Here is a 14,678-nt window from a genome sequence, read left to right on the forward strand (position 1 = left end):
CGTGTACACACACTCCCGCAGAGAACCGGTTTCACTGGGCCAGCCCTTCACCGTGAAGCTGTAGGGGTGGCCCTGTGGGAAGTGGGGATGGAAGGCACTGGTACGTACGAGGCAGGTTTTGCTGTACAGCCGCCCGGTTATATGTTGGCCTTAGTAAACAGAAGGTGCGCCTACACGGTTCCGCATAACTGCAGTTCGAATACAGCGAGAAGACTTGTTGTCCTCTATGGTGCTCCAACAGCCATTTGATTCATAGAGCTAAAAACGTGATTTAAATGCTATTTGATAAGTGATAGCTCTTCGAAGTTTTTTTTAGTCTTTACTCCCTGGGGTGAAGTTGTGTAGTCACAGTTCAAGTTACGATCTCAAGAGGATGGATGTAAATTGCAAATGGGTAAATGCACAGGGAGAATGCTCCGAGCTGGCCCCACACGTGAAGGGAGGCGCCAGAGAGGAGGGGAAACTGAGAGGGCAGAGTGGGTGTTAGGATTCTTCTCTACCTCTTTCTGAATTGTTTCACTTTTTAAAAGGGTGTGTTTTGAAGTTGAAACAAACATTTACTTAAAACATGAATGAATTTTACGTGGGACCAGGAAAAGTTTCTGAGACAGAGATGGGCAGAGAGGCCACTTTGAGGGGCTGTCGAGGGACTGGCTCTGTGTGTGTGGCTCCCAGATGTGTCTGCACGTTACAGCACTCCGGGGGCTCACTGACACGCTCGTGCCACGGTGGGGGCTTTACTGGCCGGGGGTGTCCCAGGCATAGGCACCTGAAAAGCTCCCCCAGGGATTCACATGTGCAGTCAGGGTGGAATACCAGTTCTCCACACATGGAATTGCAAGGTTCACCTTCACAAGAGCCATGGCAGCCAGTGTGGACCAGTGGTCAGGTCAGAGGTGGCCAACTTGAGCCACGTGCAGTCTGGGAGAGACTGCCACAGCTGGGGTGGCGGTGGTCGTAAGGTGCGGGCGCCGCAGCAGCTGGATTGCTCTCAAGGAGAAGGCTGTGGTGACAGGTGACCAAGCCCAGCTGGAGCGACACAGACTCCATTTTTGATTTTTCATCCTCTCCAGTGAGCAGTTACTGAGCCCCATGGTTTAGCTACCCGAGAAGGGTATGGGGACAGGTGAGCCAGCACAGCCCGCCCTCTGCAGTGCCTCCTGAGGAGCACTGCAGGGGAGCAGGTGGGCACGGGAAGAACACATCACACCCTGTCGGCAGATGGCGAAGGCTTCGAGGGGTTCCGGTCGGGCTGGGTTGTGAAGGATGAGTGAGATTCTGTTCAGTAGGGGTTTTGGGGGGGTTATAGAATACAAGGTGAGGGGGACTAAAGCACCCCCAAAGAAAGGAGTAGCACATTTTTGCTGAAATAGCATCTGTACATCTGTTGGAAAGAAATAGAGGCAGTTGGACTGGAAGAGAGGTCAGTAGCTCCTGGAAAAGGTCTGGGACAACAGTGACCAGGTTTTGGCTGGATGTAGGAAACGCCTGTGTGTTTGGAGAGGGCTTTGTGTTTGGAGAGGGCCTTGGCATGCCTAGTCTCACCCGACGGTTCCCTCCGAGGTGACAGAACACGGCTGAGACAGTAGCACGCACGAGAAGGCTGGTGTCTCGCAGTGCACAAAGAGCAAACACATGCCCCGGAGAGGAACGGGTCTGGCTGATGGGAAGTTTTTGCCCTGCCCTGGACAGAGAAGGCTGAGGACAGTAACCTGTCTGGGAACGGCAGGTGTGGACGCACGCAGAGGGCTGTAGTGCGTCATTCCTGCTTTCCATGCTGCTTTTTGCCATGCGCAGTGCATTTCCCCACACCCATAGTGCCTCCTTTAAACATTTTTGTTTAGAGGAGAAGCAGTAACCCTTTATTGATGAGCTGTCTCTAGAAGCTTCCTGGAAAGGCCTGGGTCCGGCCTCTTGCCCTGACCTCCCTCATCTTCCAGAGCAGTGCGGGTGGTGCTCTCTGCCCCAGCTGCACTTCAGAAACATCTGGGAAGCTTTAGGCAGCGTCACCCAGACCAGCCTGGGTATGTCGGATATCCTCGATCTTACAGACCGGGAAGGAGAGGTTCGGGGGTCGGATGGCTTGCTCATGGCTTCAGAGCCAGCAAGCGGCAGGGGCGGGTTGAAGTCCAGGCAGCCAATTCTTGAGTTCAATTTTGAATCCCGACGTTTTGTCATATCACCCCTGCTGGCTAAATTGCCAGAGTGCTGATTTGCTGGTGGCAACCACAGTTTTCTTCACAGCACAGATTTCTTCCTTTAAGATTTTAAAGGAAGCTTCTGAAATAAATAAACCAGAAGTGTGCGGTATTATGCCTTGTCCCATGCCCCACGGTTGGGTAGATGTGAAATTAGCAGCTGGAATTCTCCATCTCTGAGGCTCAGGCTTACACCTTTGGGGCTACTGTCTACCGTGTAGTTAACCCACATGCTTGGGGAATCCGCAGCTGGGCCCTGGGCTTCCACAAGGCTGGTACCTCATCTTCTGTTAGTTTCTGCCTTCCGAAATGCTAGATAACTAAACTAATTGAATGAACAACAGACAAATTTGTACCTTTATCTGTGAGCTCAGCTGGCCAAGCACAGCTTGTTTCGTTCCATCTGCAGTGAGTACAGTTCTAGATCCCGTGGGGGCCCAGCACTGTTCTGTTTGGCCGTGGTGCAGGTATCGGGAGGGATGCCATTACACGGAAGAGACACAAAGCCAGTGCTGACTGTGCTTTAGGGGAACCCCTTCATTGGAGAGGCCTGTGGTCTGAGGGGTTACGGGGTGGGCCCCGGGGGCTGGCGGTAGGTTCCGCTCCATCCTTTTGATGTCACCAAAAGGCTAAATTGGAACAATTTTTCTTTATTTTACAGGTCACTGCCAAGACTGCCTTCCTATTTATTTTACCTCAGTATAACGTTAGTGTGCCTACAGAAGGTAAGTGGAGCATTAGTCTCTGTCTTTCCCTGGCCCTGTTAACTCTGGAGGATTGGCAAAACTTCCTTTTCCTGTGTACTTGTACGATCTTTTTAGATTTTTAAACTCAGCACCCAACCTCCTCCTGCTGTTAAGATACACCTGCAGGCCACCTTCAGCCCCGGCCACAGCTCTGCAGCCTGGTCCTTGGGGTGCACCACCGGGAACCAGGCACGTTCCTCTTTTCGTTGCAAAGCCCTGGGTACCCTCTCGATGAATAAAGAAAGAATTTTTGTTAGCTGAATCTAAGTTTGTCCTTTCCGTTCTGTGGTAGAGAGGTGAGTTTAAGGTGAGATTCCTTTCTTTGCTGGGCCCCACCGGTGACCAGATGGGGAACTTTGGGGGCAAATCTCTTAACCTGTGGCCTACGCAGGATGTGGCTTTGAATCTTTTCTGGAGTTGCCTGGCCCCTGCAGTCCCTGGGTCCCGGCTCTGGGAGAAGCCCTGCTTCTGAGGCAGCCACATCAGTTCCTTCTTAGGAGAACCAACTCAGGGATGCTGGGGAGAGGGTGCAGCTCCGTGCCGTGTGAGAAGAGACAGGAAACGCTGTGGCCGGCGCCCGGAGACGGGAGGCCGGGCGGGTGCCTGCCCGTCCCGAGGCACACTCCCGCCCTGGTGGGCACAGCGGGGTGTCTTGCTCAGGACCGTGTGGTCCACAAGGTCATCTTCTTAGTTCTTGAAAATTTTAGTAACGAAGACACCTCTAAACCTAGCTAAGGTTATGATTTACTCATTTAAAATTTTTAAGTTTTTAAAAATTGTGGTAAAATACAGATAGCATCAAATCGACTTTGAACCATTTTTAAGTGTGTAGTCGGTGACATTAACTGCATTCCCATTATTGTGCTGCCATCGCCGCCGTCCGTCTTTAGAACTCTTTGTCTCGCCGCACCGAAGCGCTGCGCCTGTTAAATCGTTCCTCCTCACCCGCCCCAGCCCCTGGCAGCCGCCGTTCTGCTTTCTGTCTCCATGAACTTGACTGTTCTAGGCACCTCATATAAGTTGAACCATACAGTATTCGTCCTTTCCTGGCTGCTTAATTTTAAATAACTTTTTTTCAGAATACATTTACATTGGTGTTGCATGTCTTTCCAAGGAAATTTCTAAGATGCAGATAAACATAAGAAGATAAAAATCGTAAATGACCCCTCCATCCAGCAAAAACTACAGCTGTCGTTTTGGAGTATGGGCTCTTACCCTACTCCTTGTGCTGTTAGTGGACAGTGAGCCTTTCTCCATTCAGTCCTTGTCATTCCATTCATTAAGACGTTTTGAATATAGAGCATTTCTTAATAGGGATTACCACAAATTATCTACTTTATCTCATGTTATTGGATATATAAGTTTCCAGTGTAAATGGTACTACAGTGAACATTCTTGTGACTAAATTTTTGAATGTGTTAATAATTATTTTCTTAAGATAAATTTCTATTCCTGGAATTTCTGGGTCAAGTAGTAGGTAAAGTTCAAAGGTTTTATATGTGTATTGCCAAAATACCCTCTGCCATCTAATGCTTAGAACTCATAAATCCTAATTTTCTGTAAACATAAAATATATAACACAAAATATATAAGCTTTTCCTTTTTAAGTTAATAACTAGTTACTTATAAAGAGATATTCACTCTCACACTATTCACTTCTCCGAACCCCGGGGGGGCTCCTCCTGGACTGCAAGCCTTTGTTCCAGGGAGGGGCTGTTTGCAACACCAGATCTTGACCAGCGGGTTGCTCAGAGAAGTTCATAGACAAGTGATATCTGAGAAACATCCCTTTCACAGCCAGGATGAGAAGTGTAGACTTTCTCAGAGAAATTTGTAGACAGGGGATATCTTTTTCAAAAAAATACTTAAATTTTATTTATAGAGAGAGGGAGAGAAACATGGTGTGTGGGAAATACATCAATCTCTTCCCTCTTGCGTGCCTCCACCTGGGGATCTGGCCTGCAACCCAGGCATGTGTCTTGAGTACGAATCAAACCAGCAACCTTTTGGTCTGCAGGCCAGTGCTCAATCCACTGAGCCCCACCAGCCAGGGTGATAAGTGATCTTAAAAGCATCCCTTTGACAGCCAGGATGAGACGCATAGACTCTATGCTCCAGGGTTGACCTCAAACCCTCTGAGCGTAAAGAGCATCCTACCACATTTTGGGGGTGTTCTCCCAAAAGCCTTCATTTGTTTGTTTTAAATAATTAATTAATTGATCAAGCCAGGGCAATATCTGTGTGCTTCCCTTGCACCAGCCCCTGGGTGTAATTTATAACACACGTCTGATCTCTGATTCATGGATCTCACCATTTGACTAGGGAGGGATGGATAATAAGCAAGCAAACAATAAATAATTATAGCTGCAGTAGTGGCAAAAGAAATGTGTAAGATTATGTGATAAGGAAAAATAAAAGGGTGATGATCGAAGAAGTTTCTGAGAAAGCGACGTTAAGTTGTGTACGTGTAGGAAGTTGTGTTTATAGGGAGGAGGATGTGTAGAGAAGAAAGCACATTCCAGGCGGAGGGTTCAGCATGTCCAGAGGCCTCGAGAGAGAAATGAACACCTTGGTACGTGTGGTACATGAAGGCCGGCGGGGCTGGGCCAGCTGAGTTTGGCATTTTCCTGGTATTGGGCTGTGGAATTCTGCCCCTGGAATCCTCCAGGCCAGAGCAAGTTCTGGGTAAAGGTGAAGGCCCATTAAAATTCATACTGAATTGTGGTGGTTTCAGTTACTTTAGAAAGGGAGGCTAAAGTATTGTTGTATAGCCTATCTTTTGTTTAAATCTTGCCATTTGGGGCTATTTGAAATACGACAAGCAAGTAATCAAGAGAGACAATGAAATCAGAATAGCCTGCCTAATTTTGTTTTGAGCTCTTTAATCACTGATCCAGTAATGCTTGGTTTGTAAGGACTGAAGGAAAGCAGACTTCTCATGGGAAAAAACCTGTTCACACTAACTGGTCTGTTGAGGTTGTGAATTTTAAAACGCTCCCCGCAAGCCTCTTTAAGGCCGGAGGTGCTTGAGAGTGTATCCTTTTTGTACAACTCGGGCAAATTCTGATTTCCGAGGTTTTCTTCTTTACACAGTGTGTAACTTGTTCACCTCGATGTTCAAAATTCGAGTTTCTGTAGAGCACTCAGTGTTTTTGTACGCAGTGGCTCACCATTTCTAAATCCCTGTGTCTTCCTAAGAAGGTTTCCGGTTCCACGGCTAATGGTAACGTCGCTGAGTTCTCCTGCTTGTTTCGTTTCGCTTTGTGCCTTCTCTGCTGTCTTCTGCCCGGCTCTCAGCATTTGTTTACAGGGCTGCAGTAACCAGAGTACTGAATACCACAAACCAACCGGCTGAAATAACAGAAATTGATTGTCTCACAGCTCTTGAGGCTGGAAGTCCAAGATCAAAGCCAGCAAGGCCATGCTCCCGCTGAAGGCTTTAGGGAAGGGTCTGTTCAGCCTCTCTCCCAGCTTCTGGTTGGTCCTTGGTTTGTGACAGCACAAGGCCAGCCCTCCCATGGCCTTCACTCTGCGTGCATGTCAGTCTCTGTGTCCAAATTTCCCCCTCAGACAAGGACATCAGTCTTGTTGGATCGGGGCCCATTCTGCTCCATTATGACCTCATCTCAGCTGATGACGTCTTCAACAACCCTGGTTCCAAATCAGGTCACATTCTGGAGTGCAGGGTTAGGACTTCAACAACATATGATTTTTCGGGGACATGACTCAGCTCATAACACCAGCTATAAATGTAGGGTTTTGTCACATTATAGGTTATTTAGGAAGATGAAGCTCTGTTCAGGGAGATGAACTTAAAGAGGAAATAGGCACAGTGGTTGCAGTAATAACTTGTGCATCCTGGTGGAGCGCCTGCCACGCCAGCATCCTTGCGGTTTTCTTTAAGGTCAACAGCAGTGAAGCAGGAAATGTTCCTCGTTACCAAATCCCTAGTCTCTAGTCTCCTTATTCCCACTTGCGACCCTGTCAGGGTTTTCAGACTTAGGGGGGAAAAGTCGAAGATCACCAGTTAAATTTGAATTTCAGATAAAGCTACAAATACTTTTTTTTATTGTAAGTATATCTCAAATTATGCACGGAACATAATTATACTGGAAAATTACTCTTTATGTGAAAAAGTTTAACTGGCTAGCCTGTATTTTGTCTGCCTGCCATGTACTCTGTCCAGCTCTGGCAAGGAATAAAATGTCAGGTTTCTGGTCTTACCATTAGACACTCTGAGTCTTCTTTCTGATGAAAATACCATAAAGCATCTGGTATTATGGCAAGCAATATATAGAGTGTACAAGGTCAGCAAAGACTAGAGGTTTGACTTTTTTTTGGTTTTTTTGCTGTACAGACACACTCAAGGCCTGTCGGCTTGCCTTCCGATGTAGAACAGGCGACTCAAACAGGCCAAGTGTTTGCAAGGTGGTTTGGCGTTGTGCCACTAATTTGCTGAATTGTCTTGGGCAAACCACTTAACATCTGGGTCTCCACCTCTCATCTGCAAGATCGAAGGTGATGGTCCCTGCCTCAACCCTCATGTTTCTTGAGGACAGGAGGCCTCCCAGGCACTTGCCACTCAGATTGTTCACAGACCCACACGATCAGCGTGCCTGGGAACTTGTTAGAAACTGCAGCCTCTCAGGCCCCACCCCAGACCTACTGTGTCACAAAGGGAATCCCGGTTAAAGTCAGAAGCTGTGCTCTGAGCACCCTGGGAAGAAAGCTCCAAGTAGGCTTTCAAATGACCCCATCCTTCTAACCCCAAAAGTATGATAGGGCAACCCATGAAATCCGGTGACTCATCTGCGTCTTTCTGTTCTCTCTGAATCTTGGTTTTTCTATAAGTGTTTGGTCTGCAGGGTCAGGGGAGGTAGGGAATCCCGCTGGGTGGATGTGGTTTCAGGCCGGGGCTGTGGTGCCCTCAGAAGTCAGAGACACGTGTGCAAGGCAGTGTGGGTAGGAAGCTCGGAGCTCTGCTATGTGGAGCCCGCCTGCTGCTGCACACCTAGAACCAAAGGCTTGAGGGTGGGGGACCTCTTCCAGAGAAGGGTTTGTTTGGCAGTAATGAAAGGTGACAAGGACCCATCCCTGGGCTCTATTGGCCCCAGCTGGTTTTATGGCCACCAGCTGCTCTGTGGCATTTTGAAGCTAGAGATGAAAAGCCCAGGAACCTCCCACGCCATAGCTTGGCCATTGTTCTCACAGTCCCTTCTAGGATGAGATACACTGCCCTGTAAAAACAACCTCAGACAGATGGTTTTAAAGCCTCATTCAGCCGAAGGACTTTATCCAAGGCTCCGCGTGTGTTTTTGTTCCCTGTGCTGGCTGGCAGGAATTAGTCTTGTCTTGCGTTTGTATTATGGACTTGAAAGATTGGCATCACGTACCAAACTGGGCCCCTCTTTGTAAGATGAGCTTGTGAGGGACGAAAAAGGGAAGAGACAGGTGGGCAACAATGGCCCTGGAGAGGGGAGCCTTACTGATTACAAATGAAACTCCCCCACGCAGACCAGCGGCCTGTCCAGTGCCTGTCCAGCGGGAGGAGACTTGAGACTCAAGTGGGCTGGCCCAGCCCTTTTATAGCCAAGGGAAATGGGGCTTACTGACAGTCCCAAGGATGCTCCAGTAAGGGCAGAGGAAAGGCTGGGCTTCTTACACCTCGTGCAGCACCAGGGCCCAGGGAAGCTGTGGGAAGGTTAGGTTTGCTAAATAGGCTGGTAGGCAGAGGGGGACCCCACCTAGGGAGGCAGCGACCTGCCTCCATCCGGGTCCCTCAGACCAAACACCAGACAGCCACTAAGATCTCCTTGGCCTCGAAGTCTGTACAAATATGAGAAACCGGAGATCTCAGCATCCCTGGCATTATTGGAGGCCCTCTGAAACTTACTGTCTCGGTACATTCAGTCTGCTATAGCAAAATGCCACACACTGGATGGCTAATAAACAACAAAATTGTTTCTTTTACTTCTGGAGGCTGGAAGTCCGAGTTCAGTGCCAGCATGGTTAGGCGAGGGCTGTCTTTCGGGCCACAGACTTCTCACTGCGTCCTTACACGGTGGAAGAGTCTCAGGGTCCTGGGGGGTCTCTCGTAAGGGGCCAGTCTCATCCATGTGGGCTCCAGTGCCTCCCGGAGGATCTGCCTGTAGCCCCATCAGGCTGGGTGCTAGGATTCCAACATGGGAATTGGGGTGGAGGGGGTGGGGGGCCGCAAACGTTCAGACCACAACACTTACTATTTAAGTCTGACAGTTGTACAGAAAGCAGACAGACTGTAAGACATCAGCTCCGTGAGTTTCCACACAGTGAACACGTCTTTGTTCATGTAACCAGCCCCTCAGAAGTGACCCCTTTGCCTAAACTCGGTATCGTCCAGTTTGCTGTCACAGTCCAGAGAGTTGATCCTGTGCAGTGGGGAACTTCCAGAGGGTTAAGCAAGGAGAACTGCCGAGTTGTGGTGGCGTGTCGTTAACCAGTCTGAAGTGCCGCAACCGCGGCCAGGCCCTGGTGGTGACGACTTTGACCTGTGGCCTCGGTGGCCTCTGCTCCTTCGTCACTTCCGAACCAGCTGGCCCTCTCCCTTCCCTCACCCAGCCTCTGACCTGGACCACATTTTTACTTCTTTACATTGCATTTCTCCTGATCAGATCTTTTTCTTCCTTCTAGGTAGGACAATTTTTCTCACTTGTTCTTTTGGAAATGATGGCTTTCGGTGAATTTAAAAAATGCAGTTCACGTCTCCTGCAGCTGTAGGCATTCTTCCCCGGCCACCTGTGGCCTGGCCAGGCCGGTTTGGGTAGAAGCCTGAGGTTTGTGAACTTGGTGGAGGCTGTGCGCCTGGCCCCCCGGAAGTCGTGCCCTCTCTTTTCTGAAGGCCACAGAGGGATGTCACCGCCTCATTAAAGACACGGCACGTCAAGAAAACTGTGCAGAAGCTAAGCCCTTTTATTTCGAAGTTCTCTTTAACACTTCTCTTATTTTTGCCACATCTTTTTACATTATAAAAATGTCCTTTTCTTGTCTTCCTACCTTACTGTAAAACTGGAGAAAATATAATCCAGTCATGCAATATGGGGTTAAAATAGAACTTTGAAGACTCCTCAGCTGTGTCTTTACTTCTCTGGGCGTCCCGAAAGGGGCGGGGGTTGTGTGTGTGTGTGTTTGGGCTGTGGTGACAGTACCACGGACTGGGTGGCTTACACAACAGAAATTTAGTGTCTCACTTTTAGGGAAGCTGGAGATCCAAAAGCAAGGTGTCGGCGGTGTCAGTCCCTTTGAGAGCTGAGGGAAGGATCTGTTCCACATCTTCCTCCTTGGCTTATAGATGACTGTCTTCCCTCTATGTGTGTCTGTCTCTGTCCAAATTCCCCCTTTTTATAGATATGTGTCCTGTTGGATTTGGGCCTGCTCAGATGACCGTATTTCAACTTGACGACCCGATCTTCAAACAGGGTCACATCTGAGGTGCTGTGGGTTAGGGCTCCAGCACCTCTTTTTCTGTGCTGGGTGGGGGAACCACCATTCAGCCCCCAACAGTGTGTGTGCATGTGAGAACCACAGTGGCACTTACGGTTCAAACGCCACAGGCCACGTCGTCCGGTGGGGAGGTCGGAGAGGATGTGGCTGGCCGCCTGGGGAGATGGGCTGGGGTGGAGCTCAGACTGCAGCCATGTGCCCCACGCGGTGTGCCCTGTGCCCGTCCTCAGCTCCTCTTTCCTCCCTGGCACCTTGGGGGTTGGATGAATGCACTCTCTGTGTGCTTCGAAGGGGAGCTGGGAAGCAGAGCGGCCCGGGGGGGGGGGGGCCTCGGCCCCTGGCATCTGCACGTGGGAGGAGTTACTGCCGGCCTCCGAGCCTCCGCTGCGTGTCGGTAGGTGAGGCTGATTCTCAGGGTTACTCTGAGGAGTCAGCGATGCTGCCGGTGAGATGTGCTCACTACAGTGCCAGGCCCAGAGCCAATGCTGAGTGAATGGCTTAGAGTTGTTCGTAGCATTAGTCTACGCCAGCACCCCGAGGGGAGTGTGCTTGTGTGTGCCGGTGGTGACTGTTCTGCCCTGAGCTTCTGGTTCTTTCTGTTGGAAGCAGTCATAATGATCTCACCTATTTGTATAGCACATTATTTTCCAGTTCCTGAGTCGGCTGTCCACGCTATCCTTACAGCTTTGTGAGGAAAGGTAGATGGTATTCTCCCCGTGGTCCAGAAAAGCTAACTGAGGCAGAGAGACCCTGGATCACACGGCAGGCAACTGGTGGCTCTAGACACAAGCTTCGGGTCTTTCATGTCTGGTCTGGGCCACAATGGGGAAACAAAACAAGAAAACAGAGCAGCGAGGTAGGGAAGACACCACTTTTAAAATTTTATTTGTACAAAGCAGGAAGAATTTGAAGATGGTGTTTATTAAAAATTTTTTGAATAGAAAACACACTCACATGGTTCAAAATTAAAATCCATACAGGAACTTAGAGTGAAAGTCCTGTTCCTACCTGCCCCCCCTTCCTCTGACACCCCCTCCCTTGTGGGCAGTCACCGAATGCCCTGTGAATCCTTACAGAGTTTCTTGTGTCACCTGTCAGGGTTTCTTCATGCAAATGCAAATACATCATTTTCTTTCCCCCCCTTTTTGCATGGTAAGTGGAATACTGTGTATTCTATCTATGCCTTGCTTTTTTGTTACACTAAATAATGCATTATGGATATCATTTCATCACCACGTAGAAAGCATCATCATTTTCTTCAGAAATGTTATTGAAGTCCACATAACACATGTAGAAAGGACACGCTTCTTGAGAGCCCAGTGACATGAGTTCTTACACATGTGCACACCCATGTAATGAACCGTCATCTAGATGAAGGCGCAGCCCTTCCCGCTCCTTGTGCTCCTTCTAGCCAGTAAGCCCCTCAGTGTAACCACCGTCCTGTTGTCTGTCTCCTAATTAACTTTACTTGTTCTTGATCTTCATTTCTCTCTGATTTTGAAAAGCAGCGGCTTTGTTTATATCAGCGCTTGTTAAATTTTAGCGTGAATCAGAATCACCTGGATTTCTGGGCTACATTTTGAGTTTCTGATTCAATAAGCCTGGGGTAGGTGTGCAAGAATGTACATTTCGAAGCTCACAGGTGATGCTGATGCTGTGAGTCCGTAGCTGCACTTTGTGGAATATTATAACTCTGGCTCTGTAACTAGTCCCCAGTAGAGGAAAACAATTTGGGTTGTTCCCATTAGTTTATTGTTAAACCCAGCACTGCTGTGCATAGTCTTGGACACATGTTAATTTGAACAAAGCAGGTATTAACTGTAAGATAAATAACCAAAAGTAGAATTCTGCATTTCCACATCAAAGGGCCGATGCCACGTTGCACTTCCGAAGGTGGCTTGTTTGCACTCTCACCAGCAGTGAGAGGGCCTGGCTCCCCACAGCCTCAGCAAGCGTGCGTTGTCCAGCTCCGGGTTTTTGCCAGTCTGATATGTATGGAGTGACGGTTCATTGTAGTTTTAATTTGCATTTCTCTTCTGTGAAAGGTTGAGCATCTTCTTAAATGTATAAGGGCCATCTGTATTTTTTTATTCCGTGAATTATCTTGTTATATCTTTTGCCTATTCTGTCTTTTTTTATCCCCAAGTTCTAGGAGCTCCTTACATATCAGCAAGATTAGCCCTTTGTGTATGATCTGAATTGTAAATATTTTCCCCTAGGTGATCATTTGCCTCTTGATTTTGCTAATGGGTTTTTTTTCACACTTAAGTTCAGATTCATATAAATATACAGGGGTCCGGCACAGATAATGCCCCTTTTTTATTACAAAATTATAAGCATGTAATTCTGTAACATGTCAATACCACACTCAAGCACACCACATGGCATTTTAGGTGAAATGTTCAAATTAAAACTAAAGTTTATTATGCCCATATTATTACCTTACCAACCACTCAAACAGTCCTTACTTCTCTTGCGCCCTGTATATATTGTAAAAGATATGAAGGAATGTAAAAACACTATAGTTGGCTGTAAGCACAGAAACCAAATGCAGGTTTGTGGGGCTTCGGGAGGAACCTGGGCAGGAGAGAAGCATCTAAGTTGTGTGCTGATGCTATTTAAACAACCAGTTTTCAGTCAGAGGTAGAAGCCTCATTGGCAAATGCTCAGACTCTAAGGAGATGGGGAAAGCACACCACGTGGCGGCGGCCAGCTAGCGCAGGTCACGGGTATGTAACCGAACAAGAGGTCCAAGGGGGGGCAATACTTGGCCCACCTAGGGATGCCAAATATTGCTACAGAACAGGGGCCCCTCCCAAGAACAGTATACTAATATCTACTGGGCTCTTCTGTCCGCTGCCAATTGGAAAGGCATCTCTCAATGCCAGAGATTTTGTAAAAAGGAAACAAAATGTTTATTTAATGCTATTCAGGCCTAAGGCCTCCACTAAAATATCAAAGTCCTTTAGGGTATACACCTACACCCACACAGCGCTCCCTTCTCCCACTGTCCCAACTCCGGGTACCGTAAATCAGGAAAAGAGTACACATCCGTGTTTCAGGCCGCTGGCACTGTCAGCTGTGTCACTGTGCAGGATCTCAAGTTAATCCAAAGTACTCTGGTACCCTCTCATGGTCCACTGGCAAGAGTTCTTTGTACCCAGTTCCAGTCAAAGTCTCTCCTGCTTTCCAGGCCACGCGGTCAAAGGGGGCATCCCAAAGCCACGTGGGCCACTTCTACTAAAGCTGCAGGAGTCCGCACTCCACCAAAAGCATGTGGCTTTCTTCTTTACCTGGCTGCAGGGATCTCCATTCTGGCAAAGCTGCGTGGTTTTCCCTTTCACCTGGGCAGTTACCCCCTCATGTCCTGGAGCCCATCTTTTCCAGGCTCTCACACCTGCCTTCTCACTCAGGGGCACAGCCCCTAGTTACATCCTGAGTCCCAGCTACTCCCTTCTCCCTGGCTCCAAACTTGGCCACTGCTATTTAACATATCTATGAAACCAGTTAAAGGTTAGAGATATGTTAAACAATCATTCCAGAGGTTAGCTGCAAAACTGTTGCTATGCAAAACAGCTCTGGATGGCCCTGCTCCATTCGTTTCTTCCCCCTGGGGGAGGAGTGAGGACATCTTATATGTCTCTCCAATATTCCTATACACTTTGAATTCTGGACACCATTCCAAATCTTTTGGGGGGTCCCCCCTTGGCTGCACCCTGTATCAGGAAGAGGGCAGAGCCTGCACAGCCGTGACGAGATAAGATCAGAACATGTAAAGGCAGGCAGGAGACGCGCTTACAGGTGACACCAAAGGAGACAGAGAAACATCTCTTTAGTCAGAGGAAGCAAAACAGGAGGTCAGTAAGAGTGTCACTCCCAGAAAGGGACCGCTGGTAACAGAGCTTGTCAAAACAACCAAGGCGCTTATTGATTATTCAAGGTGTCCTTTGAAGCTGTGCTCAAACAATGCAAGTATCCCTTGTGATGGGAGGTGGGCTAACTCCTCTACAGTGGGAAGATCGGGATTGAAGGTGCTTTCTTCTGACATGAGATGAATTTCTGCACCAGGGCTCATTGATGTGCTCCATGGGGGGGGTGTGTGGAGGAAGAAGGCTCAGAGGATAGTGGTGTTGGAAAGGTGTCGTGGGTCATAGGCTGGGGAGTGCGAATTGGTGGCCTGTGGTCAGAGTTGGCTTCAGATGTGTTTTCTTTGGCCAGTTTGGTGTTGGCCCATAAAGTGTTTTGAAAGTTTTTG

General features: G+C 48.5%; 1 protein-coding gene across 1 annotated transcript in view; it reads left to right on the plus strand.

Moving 5' to 3' along the window:
* The window catches only part of TRAM2 (translocation associated membrane protein 2), a 74,297-nt gene that overhangs the window by 35,929 nt on the left and 23,690 nt on the right, over positions 1–14,678 (plus strand). The window contains exon 2 of the mRNA XM_037159575.2: positions 2,860–2,923. Within this exon, the coding sequence (XP_037015470.1) occupies positions 2,860–2,923 (64 nt within the window). The remainder of the gene's footprint in view (positions 1–2,859; positions 2,924–14,678) is intronic.

Source organism: Artibeus jamaicensis, unplaced genomic scaffold, assembly GCF_021234435.1.
Source record: "Artibeus jamaicensis isolate MK-2021 breed Jamaican fruit bat unplaced genomic scaffold, CSHL_Jam_final contig_484, whole genome shotgun sequence".
Taxonomy (NCBI): Eukaryota; Metazoa; Chordata; class Mammalia; order Chiroptera; family Phyllostomidae; genus Artibeus; species Artibeus jamaicensis.